This window comes from Symphalangus syndactylus, chromosome 8, assembly GCF_028878055.3.
Source record: "Symphalangus syndactylus isolate Jambi chromosome 8, NHGRI_mSymSyn1-v2.1_pri, whole genome shotgun sequence".
Classification (NCBI taxonomy): domain Eukaryota; kingdom Metazoa; phylum Chordata; class Mammalia; order Primates; family Hylobatidae; genus Symphalangus; species Symphalangus syndactylus.
In genome coordinates, this window is record NC_072430.2 from 17,381,036 (window position 1) to 17,405,552 (window position 24,517).

Sequence of the window (24,517 nt, forward strand, 5' to 3'; positions counted from 1 at the left end):
ATGCCTAGTGTTCCATTACTGGAACGCTAAGCTTGTTGAAGTTATTTATGTCCTACTGCTCAAGGTCATCACCAAGGTCTGACTTTTCAAATTCAAAAAATTGCAACCTCAGGCATAAATGGGTTAATACAGGCAGGGCAAGGAGTGTCCCTCTAAGAGGGTGGCTTGTGAGATGAGACCTGCAAGAAGGAGGGGAAGAACCTTCCAGGCAATGGGAACAGCAGGTGCCAAGGTCCTGAGGTCAGAGTGTGCTTGGACAGTGAGGAAGCCAGTGTGGCTTGGGCAGAGTACTTGAGGGAAACAGAGTACAAGGTGGGGTCACCAAGACTGGGGGCAGGTCATGTAGAGCCTTGTGGGCTGTGGTCCAGATTTTTGCTTTGACTTTGGTGAGCTGGGGTCCACTAGAGGGTTTTGAGCAGAGCAGAGATGGGCTCTGACTTGGGTTTGAATGGATTATTTTGCAGCAGTGCAGAGAGTAACCAGGGTAGGGGAGGAAGCAGGGACACTAGTGACAGGGAGGGACTGGGAGAGGTGACGAGGGCTCAGAACAGAGCAGGGCAGCAGAGGCAATGATAAGAAGGGGTCAGATTCTGAATGCACTGTGAGGCGGAGTACTGGAATGTGCCGTTTGGCTACGGGGCTGTGAGGATGGCTCTGTGTTTTTGACCTGGGCTGCTGGAAGAATGGATGGAGCGACCATCTACCAAGAAGAGGAGGAGCTGGTTGGGGCGGCAGAGCCACTGTGCCCACCCCCTGCAATTTGCCAGGGCCGTCTCTGGCTCTGCCCACAGGAGATGAACCCACTTTGAGCAGCCCTCCACCAATGACCTCAGCCCCTCCACTTCTGGGGTAGCTCTGGGCATGTGCCCTACACAAGTCCCCAGGGTTCCCAGAGAATTGCACCTGTTTCCCCAAGAAGTAACTTGTTTTATTGGTTTGTTTACCTTCTTTATCCACTCCCCTCCTCCTACTGCTCAACCTGGGATCATCCCCCACCTCCTAAACTACTTACACTTCATTTCTTATCTCAGGATCAGCTTTGGGGGGGACCAATCTCAGACAAGCAGATGAAATTAAGAGCTTGACTTGGGGCCGGTAAGGTTTGTGGTGGACTATTGAGCAGGAAGTTAGACACTCAGATCTGGAGCCCAGGGAAGGGCTGTAGGCTAGAGACATAAATTTGAGAGCCCACAGCAGAGAAGTGGTATTTCCAGCCCAGTGATTGGATGAGGCCACAAGGGAATGGATACAGACAGCGAAGAGGACCAAGAACTAAGCCATCACTGAGAGGCTGGGAGCAGTGGGACAGCCAGCCAAGTGGACTGAGCAGGAGCACTGGGGAGGAAGGAAGAGAGCCAGGAGAGTGGGTGAGAAGCCAGGGGAGGATGCGGGACAAGGCAGAGGGGGCATCGGCTCTGCCCAGGCTGCTGGGGGCCAGGTCAGACGAGGATCCAGGGCTGGCGGCTGGGTTCAACAACATGGAGATCACCGGGAACCTAGTCCCCAGCAAGTTTGGTGGAGAGGTATGGGGCAGAGAGAACCAGAAGGGGGAAAAGGGAGGCCCAAAGACAGGCAGTCAGCCAGGTGGGTTACCATGGGGGGCGGCAGCTACAGGGAACGAGAGGGTGAAGGGAACGGTTTTGTTCCAAGCTTTGAATTCTTGCATATTATATAAAATGGGGATGATGCAGAAGAGGAGGAAAAGTGCTGATTTGGAGGAGGGGGGTGCTCCTAGGACAGGGTTGCTGAGCAGAGGGGGCAGGTTGGCCTGGGCTACCCTCCCGGAACAGCTGGAAGGTGCGCGTGGGCCTGGGGCGGGAGGTGGGCAGCTGCTTAGTGGAGCCCAGGAAGGAAACTCGCACCGGCTGCTCCCTTTGCTCAGGGAAGTAGGAGGCAAGAATAAAAGCTGAGAGTGCAGATGGAGGGGGAGGTGATGGGGACTGAAGCAGGAAGGGAGAGTAGGCGAATAAACGCCCTGGGGAAGGAAGTACAGGGTGGCCGCCTGCCTGCAGTGGAGGCCCACGCCAGGTGAGTGGCCTTGAACTTGCAGGAAGATGGGCTGTGGACATCACACATGCCTGGATATATTTCCAGAGTAAACTAGTGTCCTCACTGTCCCTTCTCAAAGCTCACATTTTAGGGGAATGTTCTCAGTTTTGAGTCACTTAAGTGAGGACAGAGTCTGAGCTGAGCTTCCACCCTAACCCCTGGGATTCCCTGCCACATGGGAAGGAAGGTGAGTACCATCTCAGGAAGACAGAGGGCACAGAGAGGGGTGGGGTCCCCATGGTCCAGCAAGAAAGGGAACAAAAATCCATTCCTTCTGGCACCTGCAGCGGGCGCGGGGGAGGGGACAACAGAGCAGGAAGACAAGAAACAAGCAGGTAAGGCTGACACCATGGCCAGACATGGGGACTTGTCGCTCAGTGCCCCGGCAGGCAGAAGCCCACTTGGCATGTCCCTGGTGATAGACTGGTCATGGCAGAGCAGCCCTGGGAGAGAAGAGAGGCAACCCCTCACTGCCCGCGCCCCCCCCCCCACACCTCTCCAGCACATCCAGGTTCCTGCAACGTCACGATTGGCTGAGTGGGGACCCAAGCTCTCCTGTGGGCAGAGAAAACCTTGGCCAGTGAACAGAGCAGAGGCCATCTGGAGAGCCCACGAAGTCACCCAGTAGTGGAGGAGCAGGCTACCCACTAGGGGTAAGCGTGAGGGTGAGGGGCCATGATTGTGGCTCATGCCAGAGGGGCAGGGTGGCGAGTGCTCAGCTGGGCACCCAAAGCTCATCAGATGCACCACCCGCCAGAGCCAGCTGCGGGGCTCCCCCGTGGCTGGCCACCCTGCTCCTTGTTGAACAGCCCCACCCCAGCAACTGTCGGAGGGGAACCAGCACTGTCCAGGAGGAGTCAACTTATCCCCAAATAAATAAAAATTGGGAGAGAGAGACCTTTCATTGTCAAGTTTACATCCACTCCCACATTACCAGGAGATTAGGGGCTGATGAGGAAAGTTAGAACAGTGACAGAGAAATAAAGAAGCTACAGGTGTTTGTGTGGGATCTGAGTGTGGAGGTCTGAGTTTTCAGCTGTTACACGGATCGGTGCAGCAGGATGTGGTAAGAAAAGCACAGAGGAGGGGCACTCAGGGAGGGCCTCCTGCAGAATGAGGAGGATGAAGAGTTGCCTCTTGCAGCGAGAGGGTTCCTTGCCCGCCAGCTGGCCAAGCCCTGGGGTACCCAGGGGCAAATGCCGCTACCGGAGACTCAACACACAGATCTCTCGTCAATCACAGTGTCGCCAATCAGAGTTTAAAGATCCAGGCTTTTAATGCCAAGGCATCGGGTTTCTGCTAGAAGAGGTTCCAGAACTTTCATTTAGTGCAGTTTTATATTTGACCACTAACCAATTTTTAATCCAAAATCTTTTTATATATGCATTGTTCAGTTCACCTCCTTAGAATAAAGAGCCCAATCATGATTATATTCATCTTCCTCCCACTCCTCCCTCCGCACCCCACACACTCAGGTCACATGTAGACTCTGTGGTATAAGATTTGGGAAGAATTTAGCCATAAAAAGGAAAGCAATAAGGACACATGCTACTACATGAATGAACTTTTGAAACATTATACTAAGTGAAAGGAGCCAGATACAAAAGGCCACATATTGTATGATTCCATTTATATGAAATGTCCAGAATAGGCAAATCCATAGAGACAGAAAGCAGATTCATGGCTGCCAGGGCTGTGATAGGTGGGAGAAAATGAGGCGTGATGGCTAATGGGTACGGGGTTTCTTTCTGGGGTGACAAAACAGTTCTGAAATTGGTGGCGATGGCTGCACAGTGCTGTGAATACACTAAAAACCACTGAATCATACACTTAAGAATATATTTTATGGAATGCAAATTACATTTCCATTTTTTTCAAGATTTAAGTTCTGCTTTCTCAAGACACAGAGACCAGAACAGGTCATTTGAGTTTATGAGAAGACCAAGTAACAAAGAAACTTATCAGAACAAGCACCAAACTCATTCAATTCTAAGTGCTGATGGCTGCTCTGAAAACTTGAGAGGGTGATAGTGTCCATCACAGGACTTACGGGAGATTTCCACCATTCAACCTTGAATCGCTATTGATCGAGTGTCTACTATGCATGTACCATGTGCTGCTGCATGTCGGGGACGCAGCAGTGACTGAGACAGACAGGGGGCCCACGGAAAAGACAGACACTTAACAAAAACTTGCACAAATAATTACCCAATTAACATTATGCTGTAAAGGAAAATTACAGTGATTTCAGGGTTTATAAAATGAACATAATATTTTTGGGGGAGCAGGAGGAAACTCCCTGAGGAGTTAGCATTGAAGCCAAACCTGGAAGGCTGGGGGAAGAAGCATCCAGGTAAAGTAGAAGGCAGAGGAGCTAAGCAAGAAGAGAGAGAGCACCAGAAGAGCAGAGAGCCAGCAGGGGGAACAGTTACCTCCCTAGGTCATCAGCCACAGAGATCTTTCCTGAACCCATCAAGCAGAGATTCAGGCTTCTAACGCCAGTAACATCTGGCTTGTGCTGGAGAATGGGTGCCTTCCAGAATGTTCATGTCCTGAGATTTTAAAAAGTGTGTCTAATACCATTGTTTATTCATTCATTCAACAAATATTTATTGAGCATCTGCAACATGCCAGGCACTGGGGATACACAAGCGAACACAGAGTGTCCCTGTCCTCCCGGGGCTCACATTCTAGAGGGGGAGACAGACAGTCAACAGGTGAACAGACAGTCAACAGGTGGAAAGAAGGTAACTTCAGAGGTGATGGCCCCTGAGAAGTCTGGGGCTGGGTGGTCTTTACACAAGGTGCTGGGCAAGGCCTGTTTGAGACGAGCAGAGGAAGAAGCCCGCCAGGCCCAGGCTTGAGAAAAGGACCCTGGGGGAGGGAAGCTGCGGGGGAGGGGGCGGGGGGGAGATTGGGAGGAGAAAGGCTGGGGGCAGTAGTGAGAAAGCAAGAAGGAAGAGTAAGGTGCAGAGTGGGCTCTGAGTGCTCGGCAGGGGCCTCGCGGGCCATGCAGCCGACTTAATTTAGAACTGCATTTAGTTAAGTGATGGGAAGCCCTTGGAGCAGGGAAATGACACATTTAATTTAAGCTTCACAAAGCGAAGCTTGGGGAGGGGGTGGCAAGTTGCGGGGGGTGTAAGTTGCGTGGGGGTGGGGACCAAGAATGCAATTGTAAGTACTAAGGAGAAGACAAATGGGGTGTCCCAGAACAGAAATACAAGCAAAAGGAAACATGACTGAAGTACAGCGTGCTCCACTCCAGGCTGACCCTGTCCAAGTCCCAAAGTTAACAGCGCCCACTTTGGAGGCAGGCTGACCTGGGCTTAAATCTAGGCTTACCAACCGTGTGACCTTGGGCAGGTGACTTCACCTCTGCGCGCCTCAGTCTCCTCGTCTGAACGATGGGGTAACGATAGCGCCTACCTGAAAGGGCTGTCGCTGCCATCACGTTTGTGGGGCCCAGCTGTGCGCGGTGGGCGCCCAGCAGCTGCTGCGGCTGTGAGTAATTTGTTACTAAGAATAGTTAGCGCCCCTCTCCTGGCCGCCGACTCCCAGCGGCCGCGCGCACTAGGCGAGGCCGGACCCCCGGCCTGGACGCCGGCTTAGACGCTGTCCCCCGGCCCCCAGTTTCAGCGCCCCAGCCAGGCCCCGCCCCCAGCCCCGCTCACCTGGGCCGCGGCGGCCCGGGGATGTGCTCGTAGCGGCTGCGAGCGCGGTGCACGAAGGTGCAGCAGAGGCCGAAGGCGAGCAGGACGGCGCTGCCGAGCAGCAGCAGCCCGGGGCTCATGGCTCCGGGGCAGGCCAGGCCAGGGTCGGGCCGGGCGCCGAGGGGGCCGGGAGGCCGCGAGCCGACTCAGCTGTCAGCGCCGCGCGCCGCCTCGGCCCCAGGCCCGGCGCGACCCAGCACCGCCCCCGCCCGCTCGGCTCCGCCCCCGCCGACTCCGACCCCTCCCAGGGCGCACAGTCCCCGCCAACCACGTCTCCGCCTCCGGCTCCGGCGCTCGGGGCCCTCCCCCGCCCCGCCCCGCCCCCAAAGCTCCGCCCCAACCTCCACACCGCCCCAGCCCAGGCCCCACCCCGTGCATGTAGTCTTCACCAATCACAACTCCGTTTCTGGCTCAGCCCCCCAGGCTCCGCCCCCACCTCCTCAGACTCAGGTCCGCCCCAGCAGCAGCTCCGCCTAGAACGCGTTGTCCCTGGCAACGCCGATCCTCAGCGCTCAGACCCGGCGGCGGCGCGAAGTCCTGCTGGCTGGCTCCGCCCGCTTCGGCGCCTCCAAATAACGGCATCTTTCCGCGCGCGGCCTTAGGCCCCTTTCTTTCTTCCCAAAACCTGCCCGGAAGCCCCATCCCAGCCTGCAAAAGTCCGCATGACGCCGACTGTTCCCAAACTTCTCCTTGGAACCCCAGACCCCCAAAGTTGTTCTCCAGTTGTCCCGGGGCGCCTCGTCCGCGCGGACAGTCCACGCCTAGCGCCCGTGGTCCGCCAGCGGGGCCCACGGGCTGGTGGCAGGATCCTGCGGGACCCAGGGACGCCTGTGTCTGCGACCGAGAGCGCACGGCGTGGCCGGAGGCTGCTCTCCCAGAGACTCGGGCGCCTGCCGACCCTCCCAGACCAGGCGAAGCCCCATCTGAGGCACTGGCTCAGGCCTGAAGGAGTTGGAGTTGGAGGGATGAAAATCTGGGTCCGCCCTCCAGGGAAAGCGGGAAATGTGCCGGGGAGGCGGGGGGAGGGAGGAGAAGGTATTTTCGAAATAATGACCAGGGCTTCCCCCTCTGTCGTAACCCGCGTCTCCTTGCCCATCCCGTATGAAGATGAGGCCAACTCTGGGCGTTTTAGTTCCCAATTCCTATCCCGAGGGACTACCCAGCGTGAAAGCCGTGGCTGGGGACGGCCAGGTGTGCCCACTCCTGGCCCAGGTAAAGGTCCCCCGGGCTGGAGGGAGGGGCCCAGGGAGTGTAAATGCTGCTGGGTTTCTGAGAAGAGGCAATACCCCTGCCCTACGCTTGAGCCAGTCCTGGAGAGGTTGGGGGTTGGAAAACGAAGGAGACCTTTGTACCGCCTTCCCAGGTATAGCCAGGGACATGGGACATGGCTGTTAGGGGTGTGTGGGCTGAGGGGCGACGGAGAGGGCCAAGCCTTAAAAGCCGTGCCCAGCACGGAGGAGGCGGGATTTCTGCCCCCGAGGCCACCGCAGCCTGGACGGGTGGGCAGCAGGGCATCCATCCCCCCGGCGCCTGGCCCGGCCTCCCAGGTGGACTCGGGGACGTTGGCTTGCCTCGGCGCCCCCGTGTGGCGGCAGTGACAGGCAGCCGCAGGCGCACAGGGTAACTCAGGCTGGCCCTGCTGGGGTGAGGTGTGGAATGGGGCCACCAGGTCCCCTGTGGGCTGTGAAAGCTCCGGGGCTTGGGGGCAATTTGGAGGGAGGATGAGGCTGCAAGAAGGAGGGTGTGGATTCCTGCGCGCTGGAAGGTGGGTTGGGGTGGTTAGCTAGAAAAGAAATGTGACCGCATCACATTTAGTATCCAGTTTGTGGAACGACTCCCTGAGATTACACAGTGCATCGCACTGTCTGGAGAGGACTTTCTCTTGCCTTGTCTCTCCAGACCCCTGGAACAATGGTACTGTTAGCAACAGCAAATCCATATGCGTCTGCAGCAGCCTCAGTTCTTGCCTCCTCAGAAGAAAGAATTCGACTGAGGGGCATAAGGCAGAGTGAGAGGCAAGTTTTAGAGCAGGAGTGAAAATGTATTTAAAAGTTTTAGACTAGGAATGAAAGGAAGTAAAGTATACTTAGAAGAGGGCCAAGCAGGTGACTTGAGAGAGGCAAGTGTGTGGCTTGACCTTTGACTCAGGGCTTTGTAGGTTGGCATGCTCCCGGGGGGGTTGCATCTCGCTTCTCCCCTGATTCTTCCCTTGGGGCGGGCTGTCTGCGTGCGCAGTGGCCTATCAGCACCTGGGAGGGGCCGAATGCACAGCTGTGTTTACTGAAGTTATGTGCGCGCTCATTTGAGGTGTTTTTCCCTTACCAGTGTTCTAGAGGAAGGTCATCTACCAGTTAATTGCTGCCATTTTGCCTCTTAGTGTGCATGCTTGAACCCACTTGCCCAGCTCCTGAGATCTTATGGGGAAGCTGATCACCAGCTTCAGGTGTTTCTCTCTGTTGGGAGACTGCCTCTCCCTGGCACTGGCTGCGACCAATTATTATTTGAGAGAAGCAGTTTATCAACTGCCTGACCATCACCTGACGGCCGCTTGACATTCCTCGTTGGGGGAGGGCCCTCTCCTGCCCTGCTCATGTCTGCCTGACTACCTGCTGTCACAGTTCCCTGAGGGAAGGGCCAGATCCTGAACAGCTCCAGGCACAGCCTGGAGTCCCACAGAAAGCAGGTGTAGAGCAGCATCAGGGAGCAGTGGTCAGCGTGAACCTCTCCAAATATGGCTAAGGAGAGGAGTGGGCATACGTGTTCTCTGACACATTGGGCAGCACTGGTGATCTCTGGCTCAACATGACCATGGCTTACCCCAGAAGCAGCACTTCCAGAGCAGTTGCTGTTCCCATCTGTGAGCCAACAGTCTCCCCTCTCCCTAGGCACCAAGCCCACAGCTGTCCCATCACCACCTCCTTTGATGCTCCCAGCTATCCTGTGATCAGGTAAGGGAACACAGGCTGCACACCAAGGCTCCAGGTCCCAGGGCTGAAGGCCCTTTTCCTGGGTGGGCAGCCCTGCCAGCCACCAGCAGAAGGCGCTGCCTGGAAGCATGTGGCCAACCACCTGCTCCTTCACTGGAGGGTCTGGAGTAAGCTATCCAAGGTGGCAGCCATTGGCCACATGTGGCTTTCCGGTACTTGACATGTGGCTATCCAATTGAGATGTGCTATGTGTAAGATACACACCAGACTTCATAGATTAATACCAAAAAAGAATGGAAAGAAAAGGTCACCAGGCACAGTGGCTCACAACTGTAATCCCAGCACTTTGGGAGGTGGAAGCAATAGATCTTTTGAGAACAGTAGTTCAAGACCAGCCTGGGCAACATAGGGAGACCCCTTCTCTACAAAAAATGAAAAAAAACCCAAAAAAACAAAAAAACTGTCCAGGCATGGTGGCATATGCCTGTGGTCTCAGCTACTCAGGAGGCTGAGGTGGAGGGATCACTTGAGCCTGGAAGTTTGAGGCTGCAGTGAACAGTGATGGGACTACTGCACTCCAGCCTGGGTGACAGAGCCAGACCCTGTCTCAAAAAAAAAAAATTGATATTTATATATGGGTCACCTGTTAAAATGATAATATTTTGAATATGTTGGGTTAAATAAAATATATTATTAAAATTAATTTTACCTGTTTCGCTTTTTTAACATGGCTACAAGCAGATTTTAAATTACCTATTTGGCTCATGTTATGTTTCTGTTGGATGGCACCAGTATGGACAGTGACTATGGCCCCTAGAACGGGAGCATTCGCATTACCCGGGAGCTTCTAGAACCGAAAATTCTCAACCAAGACTGAGTCAAAGACTTGGAGAGACAGGACCCAGCAACCTGTGTTTTAAGCAGCCCTGTAGAACTTGATTCTTCTCAAGCTTGAAACCCACTGGTGTAGATGACACCATACGGGGAGTGGTTTCCCAGCAGGAATTGTTGGGGGAGTTGCAGGCATAAGAGGTGGCTCTGAATTGGCTGCCTTTACATGGGTGGCCTGGCAGGGTGGAGGTGCAGTATCCCAGGGAAGGAGAAGGATCCGTCTGGCTCTGGGAGAATGGGCCTTGGTGCAAACCTGCCTCTAAAGCCCTGGGGACCACTTACATAATGCCCTAGGGATCTGTCCCCTCATCTGGAAAACAGGGACAGTGATATTGAGGGTGTCTCGTGGAGCTGTTGTCAGGATTAAATGAGCTGACACACCTGAGGTAGCTGGTGTGTAATAAGTGCTCAGTAAAAGCTAGTTCTCAGTGGGGGAGGCATGAGGGGACAGATGCCCCACAAGAAGACTTGAGTTCTACATGTTAGGCTGAAGGAGCTCTTTCTCCTGCTATTGTGAGGGTTTCTTCCCATGTCATTCTGATGCTGGTCCTTCACGTGGCATGCCCCTCCTCACTCTGTCGTAGACAGTTGGCTGCTGCCAGCATGGAGGCCACCAGCCTCGGATTGAGCTTTCTGTCTAGGAAGCAACCTGGAGCGTACATGCCATGCACATCTGCAATGCTACCTCATTTTTCATCCAATAATCCTGCTGGTGACCTCTATTTTGCAATGAGACTCAGAGAGGCACAGAGCCAGGACTGGAACCTGGTTTCCAGTTTGAACCTCCCAAGCATTTCTAAGGTATAAACATGGGGACCCTAGGCTCACTGTAGGGCCCGGGATGTTGTGACCTCTGGCTGATGCCTTGAACTCAGTCCTGGACACTGGGCCACCCTGCAGCATTGACCCTGAGGCTCCAGAACTAAGCTGTGTGGCACTGGGCAGGGAAGCCCCTCTCTGGGAATGTGACCCTGGCTATTGACTAGAGGTTGGATTAGAGGGGGTGAGGGTGAAGGCTGTGCCCCCATCCCCAGAGGCCCTGGAGGACTTTAAGGCAAGATCGGAGTCCCTGGGGACGGAGTCGCTTGTGAATGCTCCCTCAGTGGCCAGCTGTAGGTGGTGGAGTGAAAGAAGCACTGGACAGGGAGCCAGCTCTGCCCTTGTCTGAACTTGTGTCCCAGTGGCGTGGGGGTGGCTTTCAATGCCCTTAAGGTGGCCCAGCAGGAAGGCCCACAGCAGGGTCCCAGAGCTCGACTACCTGGGCTCAAATTCAAATTTTGGCTGTGTGACATTTGGTAAGTGACAAACACCCTGGAACTCGGCTTCCACATGAGTAAATGTGCATTAATATGAGGATTACATGAGTGAATGGTATGTTAAACTTTCAGAGCAGTGCTTGGCATGTAGTAAGCGCTCAGCAGAGGTCAGCTGTTGTAGAAAGTAAAAGTTTCTCTTCAAAGTTTCCTTTCTTGTTAAAGAATAAATCATAAGTGTTAGAAATAATGGTTTCCTTTAAAGACGAACTTCCTTCAAACCTCCTTGCTTTATGCTAATAACTCTTTGTCAAGCCCTATCCTATGTAACTGTTAGGCATGCCCACAGGCACATAGTACATTCTATATCCTTATACTTTAACAAAGGTATCTGTGCTGGATGTGCTCACAGGCATGTCCCAGCTCACAGCCTGTGCCCCTTCCTTATTTGGGAATATTATTACTTTTCTAAGTCCTTTCGTAAGCAACTTCCTCTTTTCCTTTATCCTTCCATTACTTTTACCTATTTAGAAAAGTTTTAAACAGCCAATCGGGTTTTAGTTTAGATTGTACAGTCTGGCTTCAGCCAATGGACACAGGACACAGTAGCAGGGACAAACTGCGTAAGGGCTAACAATTGCTTCCCTCCTTTGTTCAGGTGTCCTCTCGCTATTGTTCCATCTGCGATGAGCACCCTTTCCACAGAAAGTAAAACTGCCTTGCTGAGAGAATTAAATTTATGTTTTAGTGCTATTTCCTTCCAGCACCGGGGAACAAGTATTTACATATGACAGCTGTCCACTCTTATTACTACCTAGGGCAGGGGTCCCCAAACCCTGGGCCACGGACCAGTACTGACGGGTGGCCTATTAGGAACCGGGCCACACAGCAGGAGGTGAGTGGCAGTGGGGCAGGGTAGTGTGGGGAGCGAGCATTCCCACCTGAGCTCTGCCTCCTGTCAGATCAGCAGCGGCATTAGATCCGCATAGGAACATGAACCCTACTATGAACTGTGCATGCGAGGGATCTAGGCTGTGAACTCCTTATGAGAATCTAATGCCTGATGATCTGAGGTAGGACATTTCATCCCAAAACCATCCCCCCAACCCCCATCCATGGAAAAATTGTCTTATATGAAACCAGTCCCTGATGCCAAAAAGGTTGGGGACCACTGACCTGGGGACTGTGTAGTCAGTCCCCAGGAGGCAGGCTGCAGCCTAGCCCAGGCCTAGTTTGGGGCCTGAGAGGTGATGAGTTGGAGGCTGGGGAGGAAGAGCACCTGGCCTGGAAGACTCGAGGCCAAAGCCCGAACTGCCCAGAGAAGTATTGGAGGGCCTGAGGCCGCACCCAGAGCTCCCTTTGCCAACCCTCCTAATCCATCTCTGAGCAAAACAGCTTCTGGGGCCAGGCGAGCAGGGCCCTGGCTCAGCTGCATTCTCGAGGGCCTCAAGGCTTGCTGCACCTTCCCTGGTCTCCAGTCTCAGCGTGGCCTCATCTGGCAACAGGCCTGGGACACTCAGCCTCCCTGAGCTCACTTCTTCATCTGCACAGTGAGGAATTCGGCTGCGATGGTCATTAACGGCCTGCTATCTCCTAACAACCCCTGCATCAGAGCTCAGAACTCCCCTGCATCCCAGGAAGATGCCCACTCAACCACCCCTGGGCCACTGGAGGCCCGAGAGGAGCATGAGGCCAGCAGCAGGGCCACCTGCCAGGCAAGAGGAGCCCCCAGGTATCTCCATCAGCTGCTTCCCAGCGAGGTTGGCCCTCCCACACCAGGCAGGAGCCCCAGCACACCCCTCTCTGCAGGCATAGTGGAGCTGCGGAGGGCAGTCGTTAGGGTGTGGGGACTCTAAGCTGCTATATTCAAACTTGGCTTCTCCTTTCCCTGGCTTGGTGCCCTAAGATATGTAACTTCTGTGTGCCTCAGTTTCCCCTTCTGTAAAGCACAGAGTATGAGGAGTCCAAGACAGTGACCCTAAAGCTTTCTGCTGCAGCCCGGGATCCTATACTAGCGGCTAGGAGACCCTATACTAGCGGCTAGGAGACGCTGCCAGACTCATGCCTGCCCCAAGAACTTCCCAGCCACCCCTGGTGCCAGCTCCCAGAACTTGGCACAGCATCACCCCCTCCCCAAAGCCCCCCCCCCATAGGTTGGGTTTGGGTGCCCCACCCAGACCTCTTCCAACCCCCGACATGGGCCACGTCCTGTCCTCACTGCCTGGTGACTCATCTGCTTACCCACCCCCACCCATGCTCCCATCCAAGGCTGAGCGCAGTCATACTAAGTTCCCCTCTGCGGCCTGGCACAGAGCCAGGGCCAAGCATCACTGGAGTGAAGGAGCTTCCACCTGTGATGCCAGTGGGAAGCGGGAGGCCTCACCCCTTTCTCCTGGTTCCCACCCCGGTTCCTACACAGGTGCAGGTCAGAGAGGGGGCAGGAAAGTGATGTGTAAACAGCCACGTTCTTGGCATAGCCCTGGGTGAAAAAGTGTCAGTAGTCTCACTGGACCCCCAGCCTGGTCAGCCCCGAGGTAGGGCTGGAGGAATCAGGTCTCCTGGGTTTACACTGAGCAGGGATGGGGATGGAAGGGACAGAGGTGGCCCAGGGCCCAAACACAGCTTTGAAAGTGGTGGAGGCCCACCCACTCACTGGAGGGCCAGGGTGAAAGCTCTGCCCAGCTAGTGTGGGTGGCTTCTGCCCCAAGAGCAAGAAAGAATCAGGCCTCAGGGTTGGAGGAGGCTGGCGCAATCCCAGGAGCACCCACAAGGGCTGGGTGTGCTGCTGAGTGGCTTCTCCAGCACACGACCTTGGAGGTCATCCAGTCCTCACAGCCATCCTCCCCGAGCAGGTGCTGGCTCCTCCACACAGCCTGCCCCTCCAGTGGGGCCCCAGGCCTGCAGCTCACCCTGCTCCCACCCTCCAGAAGGCTTTCCCGGCCGGGCGCGGTGGCTCACGCCTGTAATCCCAGCACTTTGGGAGGCCGAGGCGGGTGGATCACGAGGTCAGGAGATCGAGACCACGGTGAAACCCCGTCTCTACTACAAATACAAAAAATTAGCCGGGCGTGGTGGCGGGCGCCTGTAGTCCCAGCTACTCCGGAGGCTGAGGCAGGAGAATGGCGTGAACCCAGGGGTAGAGCTTGCAGTGAGCCGAGATTGCGCCACTGCACTCCAGCCTGGGCGACAGAGCAAGACTCCGTCTCAAAAAAAAAAAAAAAAAAAAGAAGGCTTTCCCTTCCCCACTGGATGCCTTCCAGTTCTCTCCAGCGCCTCTGACTGCCGGGGGCGGGGGCGGGGGTGGGGGGATGCAGGCACCAGGCCATGCTCTCTGGGCCACATTTCTCAGGCCACCCTCCAGCTGTTCTGGCACTTTCCATTCCAGCTGTGGGCAGGACAAGCCTGGTTCCCCCCACCGCCCTCAGTCTGCAAGCTGTGCCTCTGTTAGCACAGCCAGGGGCCATGTCCGTCCTCGAAGCCTGGCTGTCCTCCCTCCTCAGGGTCCCACAGCCCGGTTGCTGTTCCTGCTGGTGTCTGGAATGCTTGGAGGTAAGAAAGGAACTCCTCCGGCCCATGATGGACCATGCACTCCCAGACCCACACCGTCCCCAACACACACTCCTGCCTTGGATCTGCAGAGGACACACATGCACTGCAGCGCCTCACACATGTCCCCAGGACAGCACACACTCGCACCCCCTTCACTCTAGAACGCGTGTGCACCCGCTGGGCGCACACAGGGTGGAGCGGCCCCTGCCAGGCTCCCCCGCCGGCGGGATGGCCTGGGGGCAGCGGCGTGTTGCCTACAGGTCGGGGTTCTGGTGGCTGCACACGACACCCGCATCCTCGTCGTGCTCGCAGTTGTGGGTGCCCACGCCGTTGTGCTGGCACTCCAGCAGGTTCCGCTCCCAGCCCGCGCAGCGCACATTGTCCAGCAGAATGGGCAGCGAGCCGCCCTGGCCGAACTCGGCGCTCTTGACGGCGCGCACGGCGTAGGCAAACCCCAGCTGGCGACACACAACGGCGGCGCCGTTGATGTTCCAGGAGTCGTCGCACACGGTGCCCCAGCGTCCGCCCACGAACACCTCCACGCGCCCGCTGCCAGAGCTCAGGCCCGCGGGCCGCACCAGGCGCACCTCACCATCCCGGAACGCCCGGCTCGCCGAGTTCAGCCGCCCCCGCCGCCGCCCGCCGCCCCTCCGGCTCCCTGGCTGCTGGGTGGACCGCGCTGGCCGCGGGGTGGGCGCGGGTGGAGCGGCCGTGGGGCGCCCTCGGCGGGGCGCCCGCGTGGGCGCCCGCGCTGTAGGCCGCGGGGTGCTCCGTGTCTTCGGGATGAACTCTGCGCAGAGGAAGAGTATGCCGTCAGAGGGACCCAGGCGCCCCTGTCCAGCCCTGCTGCCCACCCTGTGCTGCCCTGCAACCTGTGCGGAGAGAGCAGACTCGGGGAAGGATGTCCTGAGTCTGCTCTGCACTCACACCCAGAAGACGGGATGCCGCCTGGGCTCCCAGTGGTGCTTCCCAGGTCACCCGGACCCAGCAAGATGCTGGCCTGGACTCAGGGGCCAGGGCTTTTTCAGTCATGCAGCAAACACTATCAACTGCTTTGTGCCAGTCTGCTGTTGCTGCGTCTCCCTACCCCAAGCCCCACCTTCCCAGGAGTCCCCAGGTTGGTGGGGGAGCCAGCCCCCGGCACTTCAGAACTCAGGAAGGCAATGAAAGGAAGGAGTGTCTGGGAAGGCTTCTAAGAGAAAGTCACCGTTTCATCTTCCAGGCCTTGGTTGTGAGGGTGAGGAAGCTGAGGCCCACAGGTGGGTAAAAATTGCTGCAGGTCTATGGTGGCCAGTGGCCAGCAGGCTGGGAACGGGATACACACAGGGATCCCTGGGGTCAGGGTGAATCTCTTTCCTCCTGGTCCAAGGTTGGCACCTGTCACGGCGGGTACCATGGGGGAGCTCTGGTTGTGTCTGGGGAACAAGGCAGAGCCCCTATACCCCACCACAGAGCCTGGCTGCAGTCGGTGCTATGGAGCCGAGGCAGATGATTCCCTTTGTCTCTGCAGAATGTGGGGATACGCTTGGCCCAGGTCAGCCACAGGGATAGACCTCAATCTACACTTTGCTGTGCCCAGCTCTACTCCACACAGGTGCAGTGCCACGCACTGGGCACTGCCATGTGTGACAGCCCAAGACTGTTCAATCACTATGGGGAGGATCCTGGGGCCACCAGGCCAAACCTCTTTAATCCGGCCCCACTTCAGCCAGTTCCACTTTGAAAACCACTGAGAGAGAGCTGAGAAAGGGCCTCCCAGCATAAGGCCAAGCACAGGCCGGGGCCCGGAGCACCATGACATGGGCAAGGTGCACCCTGTCCCTGAACACTGGCCCCTGGCCCCCACCTCCTGCTCCTCAGGCTGCCTCACCTCTCTCGCTGTTCCCTCCGCCTGCACTGCCACCCCACTCGGTGCACCCTCCTGAGTGAACCTCCCTCTTAGTGCCAGGCCCCCTCAGTGCACTCCCCCAGGTGCACCCCCCCATGCAAACTTCCTGGGTGCATCCCCCAACTCTGTGCACCCCCCCTCCATGCCACCCCCCTCAGTGCACTCCCCCTCTGTGCCACCCCCCTCAGTGCACCACCCCCTCCATGCCACCCCCACAGTGCACCCCCCATCCATGCCACCCCCTTCAGTGCACCCCCTCCAGGTGCACCCCCCTCAGTGCCATACCCACTCAGTGCCATCCCCCTAGGTGCCACCCCCCTCAGTGCAACCCCCCATTGGTGCACCCTTCCTCTTCTTTTCAGACTCCAGGAACCCCTACCCCCAACCCCAGTCTCCACTGTTCTGGGTGGGTCCTCACGGTACCTGGCACACACTTCGATCACAAGGCCTGGGACAGTAAATGACATCTCTGTCTGTCCCAGCCAGAACAGGGCCTGGTCTGACTTCTCACTGTGGCTCCGGCATCCAGCATGGAGCCAGTAACTAACAAAGGTGCCAGAAACTGCTGAATGAGTAAATGAAAAACTCACCAAGCCCTGAAAACAACTGTGGCCAGAACTCACTTCCAAAATCGCTGAGCTCAGACCCTTCCCCCTCTACCCCGGGTAGCTCTTCAGCCCAGGTGCCTAGCCTCCCTCGCTTCTTGCCCTCCCTACCCCCATACACACCCAGTCTGCCAATGGGTGGCCTGCTGAGCCCACTTGGCCTGCTGAAATATTTTCCTTGGCTAGCAGAGTGGTTTTGAAAATTCTGAACTAGTCGCCAACACTTTGAATTGGGAGGTTGTACCTAACAGGCTGAGACGGCGAGGACCGCAGGGTCTCGCCATGTGCTGTATCCCCAGGGCAGCGCACGTGTCCGTGGTGAATGAGTGGATGGGGGGATTTTCTGCTTCTCTGAAGAACTGGAAGACCTGACAACACAGGGTCTTTGTTCCCACCTAACTTGGGCCCAGGGGAACAGCCCCAGTCTGGGGCATCCCCTTCCCCCAGTCCCAGGCCCCGTGGGCAGTCATTTGTGGCCCTGCTCTGTCGTCTCTCCTCATCAGGCTTGTCAACAATCTATGAAGGCCCAGCCCACATGCCAGCCCCTCCCACAAACAACTCTTCCGGTCTCCCGTGCTTACACACAGATACATCCTCCTTCTCTGTCCCTCCCAAGAACTCAGAGCGTACCTTGCCTGGCACCAGCTATTTCTCTCTTGGTTTAAGGAATTGTGACCAATCAAGCAAGACCTAGTTTAGTTAAAGTCCCATCCACCTTACCACCATGTCTAATGTGTGCCAGGCACAGTGCTAGGCACAGGGGCTGAAGAGGGGCATCTAGGTCCAGCCGGTAAGACCCGCGTCTGGCTGGAAAGGCAGCCGTTGTGGGCTGCGGGATCTCTCCCCCCATCCTCAGTGTCCCACTGGTGGGCACTTACTTTCTTTGGGCACAAAGGGGATGAGGCGGCTTCTGATCTTCACCTGAGCAGGCTGGATCTGACATTTGCCAGGTGGTGCCCGCCTGCCAACGACACACAGGAGGTTATGAGTCTCACCCTGGGAGCCCACCCTGAGGATGCCTTTCCCCTGCAGTAAGGCAGGTACGAACAGCAATGATAGTAACAGGTGGCCATTTACCGTGCACCTACTGTGTGGCCTGCAGCATCCCTGTCCACTCCATGCCCCCAGGATTCTAAGAGCTCCAGGGCATAAACCCCTATAACAGCCCACCGGCTGCACGCTCAGCCTCTGCCGGAATAGCACCAGGGCTGGAGGCTTATTCTTTCCCAAGACACTTCTAATCCAGAGCATGGACTCTGTCCTCAGGGTGTGAACAAATGCCAGTCTCTCTCCTCCCCCAGCCTGCCGTCTGATTCCTGAAATGCAGCCTGATTCCTGCCCGCCACCCTCTCCCACCAGCCCCACAGCCTTTGAGGAGTGTCTCCCTCTGCCCCTCTGGTTCCTGGATTTCTGATGATGCAGAATCTGAGAGATTCCTCTGCCTGGAACCATCTAAAGGACGGGGGCGGCGGGGGTGGTAAGGAAAGCAAGCCTTGCGCCTGGAGGCAGAGCTGAGGGATTTGGGGCCTTGGCGTGTGGGATTTGAGAGAGCAGGGAGACAAAAGAGTCAGAGAAGGGTGCCAGGGCTAGGAATTGGGTCTCCTTTGACATTTTTGAGGGCACAGTAGGGAATGGAATTCCGTTTTAATTAGTTTTTGGCCGTCGATCTGTGATTCTTTGGGAACGACCCCATTCCAGGACAGACCCACGTGGGCCCACGACTTCAATAGGATTCCAGTGGAAAGGCCAAGGGGTGAAGTAGCCACGTGACATGGAGTGGCCTCCAGACAGGCTTGGCCGAAGAGGGACACAAAAGAGGGACAAGGGTCTTTGTCCCCAGAGGCTGCAGAAACACAACCAGGCACACACACTTCTCAAAGCTGTAGGAAAAGCGAATTTTTTTCTTGCTCTGACCTCCAGAGAACATCCACACACTTCAGACAGACCCAGTGGGGCTTTTGTTCCTTAAGGAAATTGCATTAAAAGTCTTTGTTATGCAAAAGGGTAGGATATCCACCTCAAAACGCCACCGTGGTTATGTGTGGGTAGTAATAGATGACCTGACCCTACCTCCTCCACTCCCCATTTATTTCATTTTCCAAATGTTCTATAATGGGACCTCTGTGTAATATGTGTGGGTGCAAAGAAACAGTTATTCCAAGACAGGAGAATGAAAAGAGAAGGGTCAGGGTGGGAGGGAGGAATCTAGCCCACTTCTGGCTCCTAACACAAGACCGTGAGCAAGAGAACTTAAGTCTTGTTGGGGTCCCTCTCTATGACATGGGGACAACAAGCCAATAGCAGAACGGTATTGGAAAAACCAAAGATGACGGATCTAAGGCAACATCTGGCATGAATTAGGCACTCACTTGGTATATGTAACATTTCCTCAGAGAAGCATTCTTTTTTGAAAATTGGAAATAACCTAAAATTCTAAGGAATGGGTTATAGTGACTCAGCAGAAAATCACGCAGCCATTAGAAACGGTTTTTTTGAGGGCGATGTTTGCAACATTTAGACAAAATGGGCATAAATGAAGGAAAAAGAACCAAGTCTGCGTGTGATCCAAATACAACCACATAAATCCTGGCGTTGCATAGATAATGATGGACAGGACCTCAGGGAAATGAGAAGGAAGGGATGGAAGGAGGAAGTGATAATTTTTTTTTGACAAAAAGTCATGTCAATAATTTATGTGTGCTTTTAAAACAAGCAAAAAAAAAAAAGTCTGGTAAACAAGGAAAATGAGAAGCTGACACAAACAGGGGAAAGCTAAGCAGACGCAAGCACTAAAGGCAACACGGGATCCTAGAACAGGAAAAGGGCATTGGGGAACAACTAGAAACATCCTTTGAAAAAGAGTGTGGAGTCTGGGGGAGGTGGCTCACACCTGTAATCCCAGCACTTTGGGAGGCCGAGGTGGGCCGATCACTTGAGGTCGGGAGTTTAAGACCAGCCTAGCCAACATGGCAAAACCCCATCTCTACTAAAAATACAAAAATTGGCTGGGCGTGGTAGCAGGCGCCTGTAGTCTCAGCTACTCGGGAGGCTGAGGCAGGAGAATCACTTGAACCCGGGAGGCAGAGGTTGCAATGAGCTGAGATCATGCTACTGTGCTCCAGCCTGGGCGACAGAGCAAGCCTCCATCTCAAAAAAAAAAAAAAAGTAAAAGAGTGTGGAGTTGTAGAGTTTAATTAATAGTGATGGACTGATACTAGTTGATTAATTTTGACACATATACCATGGTAATGTGAGGTGTTCATAATAAGGGACACAGGGTAAGGGGCATACAGGAAACACTGTACTTTTTGCAACTCATCTGTAAATCTAAAACTATTCTAAAATGTCTTTTGTTTTGAGATGGGGTCTTGCTCTATTATCCAGGCTGGAGGGCAGTGGTGCGATCATAGCTCACTGCGGCCTCAACCTCCTGAGTTCGAGTGATCCTCTCACCTTAGCATCCCAAGTAGCTGGGACTATAGATATGTGCCAGCACACCAGACTAATTTTTTAATTTTTTGTTGAGATGGGGTCTTGCTATGTTGACCAAGCTGTTCTTGAATTCCTGGGCTCATGCAACTCTCCGGCTTCAGCCTCCCAAAGTGCTGGGATTACAGGCGTGAGCCACTGAGCCCAGTGTAAAAGATTTTAAGCACAATAAGTGTTTTAGAATTTTTCTTTTTGTAAAATTAATTAATTTTTTTAGAGACAAGGTCTCCCTATGTTGCCCAGGCTGGACTTGAACTCCTCCCATCTGCCTCCCGAGAACATGAAACATGCCAGCTTGTTTCAGGATTTTCCCAAAGCTGGCATGTCTCAAAGTTTAGGGTAAGTAAACACACTGGGGACTCCTAGGGTCTGCCAAATGTGTGGATTCTTGGAGTGCAACCTCAGGCCTTGTGTTAGAGATAAGTACAAGCTGTGTCCGCACCCGGTGGTGAAGAGGTGCTCAGACTGCTGTGGAAGCCAGCAGAGAAGCGAAAATCTAAGAGCTGAGAAGCAGCTTAGAAAGCTGATCACTCATTTATTCATCGAGCGTTCCTGAGTCTGCTCCGTGCCATTCCCAGTACCTGGGCGGCCTCTGCAGAGTGAAGAGATACAGGCTTGGCCCTGAGACTCCCAGAGCAGCTGGGAGACAGTCGTGTAGCCCAGAGATTACAAGTCTGAGTGATGAGAGCTGAGGAAGGGCTGGACAGGGGCCTGGAGGGCAAAGTGGGTTGGGGAAGGTACTTGAAGAGGGTGAGGTTAAGGCACACAGCCGAGGGCAGGGCTCTGGAGCCAGTGGCCTGGGCCCAACCCTGGCTCTGGGCCCCGGGCCCGTGACTTTGTATCTTTGTGCTCATTTCCACCACTGTAAAATGAACGGCTGAGACGTCAATGAGCTGCACATGGAAGGAGTTGGGACATGGCCTGGCATGGCGCTTCTGGCCTTACAGCTAGAAGGGAAGCCGGGGAGATGGAGCCGGCGAAGGGAGCCCAGTGTGTTTTCCCCAGTGGAAGACAGACCACAGGAGGAAGGGCAGGCACGGGGCGGGGACACACAGGGATCAGGGTGTCATCTGGGAGGCATCGCAGAGGCAAATTGGGGGCTGGGGTGTGGGGGTGCAGGGGCAGCCCAGGAAATGAGGAATGAGGGGCCTGCCAGACAGGAGGAAGATGCAGGGAGGGCAGGCCAGGCAAGAAAGCCGAGTGAAGCCTCCGCCCTCGGCCCCAGTCACCTCTCCAGCTCCCTCCTATCCTAATAGACCTGTGCTTTGAGATTCAGACCCGGGTCTGAATCCTGGGTCCGCCCCTTGCTGGAGGAACGGAGGCAAATCACGTCCCTCTCTGAGCCTCAGGGTTCTTGTCTGAAAATGGGGATTAATACCTCCCACCTGAGGGCGAGGCGGAGGGGACAAGCCAGTGGAGCTAGGAGGCCTGAGAGACAGCAGGAGCTCCCTGTCCTGGAGGCCGGGACTCACCTGGATGGGTCAATAATTTTGTAGACAACCCCGCGTGGAGCTGTGGCACTCGGCTCCCCTGTCGACATGAAGTACAGCTCCCCTTTGGACAGAACAAAGTGACTAGTGAGACCCCCACCTGGAATACCGTCCCAGCCAGCCCCGCCTCACCACCCCGCTCCCTGCAGGCTTGGAAATCGACCCCAACCCCAGCTAGCCATCATGTGAGGCATCCCAGCTCAGTCTAGCTGTCCAGTCCCCAGAAAGAGAAACTGAGGCTGGGTGAGGCGTTGGGTTGTGCCCAAGGGCCTCTGGAGCCTGGTCTCCCGGGTGTCAGGTGCTGTGCCTGGACCCACTCCGGCTCAGACCTCTGCTCTTGCCTTTTCCCAGTGACCCAGCGCCACCCCTGTCACCTACATGGGTTTCATGCCCCAGCCCCACACACCTCTGGGCACACATGAGGGGGCTACAGCCCAGCTCCCCAACTGCTTCCGGGGGACCCGCTGGCACATGTGGCTCTCTGAGCCTCAGCTTCCTCATCTCTAAAATGGGCATGCCTCACTGGGCTGTTATAAGGACTAAAGAGCACAGAGTGTGTGCTTAATCAGCATTAGCTAGCTATGATTGCGGCCGTCATCTGGAATTTGGGCCCTGCCAGGTCCTCGAGGCCAGGGTGTCTCTCTGCTGACAGCAAGCACCTCCCAGGAAGGAGCAGAGTACATGGCTGGGAGTGTAGGTCCTAGCCCCTCTGCTTGGCCCCCTGTGATCTCCAGCAGCTGTGTGATGGCCCCATTCTGAGCCTCAACTTCTCCCGGTCTCAGAGCTTTGCTGAAAATGTAACCATTGGAGTTCCGAGCCCCTGGTGCTGAGGACTGTCTCAGGGAATGTGGGTTCTCCCTGCTCCTCCCACTACAATCCTCTCTCCCAACCCCTGCTGCCAGGGGCACCTATGTCCAGAAAATAGGCTGCATTATTCCTTAAAAAGCATCCTGGCTGATCCTCGCTTTCCCTGCACCTTTCAAAGTGACCTTGGCAGCCATGTGTTTAAGACAATTCTCTCTCTTACAGCTGAGAGAAAAGAAAAAAAAAAGAGGCTCAGAGAAGTCAAGTGACTTGTCCTAAGTCACACCGCTAGTGAATGGTTAAGCCAGAACCAGAACTCAGGAAAGTCTGCTGCCCCAGCCCCACACCAATATTGGATGCATGGTGGCTGGGAGCCCAGACACAAGCCACACATGACTCATCCTGAGGGTTCAGCCATGCTAATACCTCTGTCCTTGTAAAAGGATAGCAGAGAGCTCAGCTGGACTAGGGGCAGGGACGGGGGTTTCCCCATGGAGAGGCTGAGACAGACAGCTTGGTAACAGGTTGGAGGAAAGCATATCCCTGGGGACAGGTGCAGTCAGGGAGGGCTGCATGGGGGTGGGGTCTGAGAAGCAAGGCACAGGAAACTTGGGAAGTGCAAAGGGAAGGCACTTGAGGGGTAACTTGTGTAACCGGGGTAGACCCAGCTGTGATGGGGCTGGGGGATGAGGAGAGCAGTACGCTGAGTGGTCAATGGCCCCCAACCCCCAACCCAGGGGCACCAGCCCCACTGGGGAGGCCGGGGGAGGAACTGTAGGCACACATGGTGATGATGTAGCCTGCAGCATTGGGGGTCCCCGGGTGGAATGTTCCTGCTAGGAAGTCCATGGGCACAACCCTAAATTGGCCACACAGCTTGGACCATCCACTCCCCTCTGGGCCTCTTTCTGGAGTGAGCCAGCAGCAGCAGCCCTGGCTCCTCTGTTCCAACCCCTTGAGGAACTCCCTGGTTCATCTGGCCAAACGACCTTAAGGCCCCACTCTGGGAGGTGTCCAGGGGCCAGGCTGGGCATGGTGCCCCTCTTCCATAACTAGGCGTTCATAGTGAGCCACAGTTTCCTCATTGATAAAATGACAAGGCTGGACCAGGCAGACTGCAAGGCCCCTTCCAGCCGTGATATGCTGGGAGCTGTAGCCCCCAACCCTCTGCACACACAGGGAGCCCCCGAGGGTGCTGCCAAGCCCACCCAGGGCTGCTGTTGAGACTCAGAAAACAATGCTCCAAAATGAAGGCCTCAGAAACTGCCTCCAAAGCAAAAGTTTTTCTCTGACCTTCTCCTGTCCTCCCGTCTCTCAGTCCTATTCTCCCCCTAGATGCCATAGAAACTAGAACCTCTCTTTCCCATGGCAGATCATAGAAACCAGCACACATTTCCCCCAAAGCCAGTCATAGAACCTAAAAATATTACTGTAACGCTCCCCCCACCTTTCTGTGTAAAACTGGCCATGAAGAAATTATCTGAGTTCAGGCATGGTGGCTGACGCCTGTAATCCCAGCACTTTGGAAGGCCGAGGCGGGCAGATCACTTGGGGTCAGCAGTTTGAGAACAGCCTGGCCAACATGACGAAACCCCATCTCTACTAAAAATACAAAAATTAGCCAGGCATGGTGGTGCGCACCTATAGTCCTAGCTACTCGGGAGGCTGAGGCATGAGAATCGCTTGAACCCAGGAGGCAGAGGTTGCAGTGAGCCGAGATCACACCACTGCACTCCAGCCTGGGCGACAGAGCGAGACCCTGTCTCAAAACAAACAAACAAACAAACAAAAATCCCACAAAAACAACAACAACAATAACAACAAAAAAAGAAATTATCTGGGTCAGATATGGTGGCTCATGC

The 24,517-nt window shown here is 55.4% G+C and overlaps 2 protein-coding genes across 4 annotated transcripts in view; both read right to left on the reverse strand.

The window, feature by feature from the left end:
* CYP46A1 (cytochrome P450 family 46 subfamily A member 1) overlaps positions 1–5,994 on the reverse strand; it is a 43,534-nt gene extending 37,540 nt beyond the window's left edge. The window contains exon 1 of the mRNA XM_055288218.2: positions 5,721–5,994. Coding sequence (XP_055144193.1) covers positions 5,721–5,839 — 119 coding nt within the window. The 5' untranslated portion in view covers positions 5,840–5,994. The remainder of the gene's footprint in view (positions 1–5,720) is intronic.
* An 8,067-nt stretch (positions 5,995–14,061) lies between these two features.
* HHIPL1 (HHIP like 1) overlaps positions 14,062–24,517 on the reverse strand; it is a 72,185-nt gene continuing 61,729 nt past the window's right edge. For 2 of the 3 annotated variants that reach the window (XM_055288223.2, XM_055288222.2), the window contains 2 exons: positions 21,834–21,915; positions 20,880–21,308 (listed from right to left, as the gene is read on the reverse strand). In XM_055288223.2, the coding sequence (XP_055144198.1) occupies positions 21,212–21,308; positions 21,834–21,915 (179 nt within the window). In that variant the 3' untranslated portion in view covers positions 20,880–21,211. Of the gene's footprint in view, positions 15,170–17,750; positions 17,834–20,879; positions 21,309–21,833; positions 21,916–24,517 lie in introns of those variants that run through there. The other variant, XM_055288221.2, reaches the window with a different exon arrangement.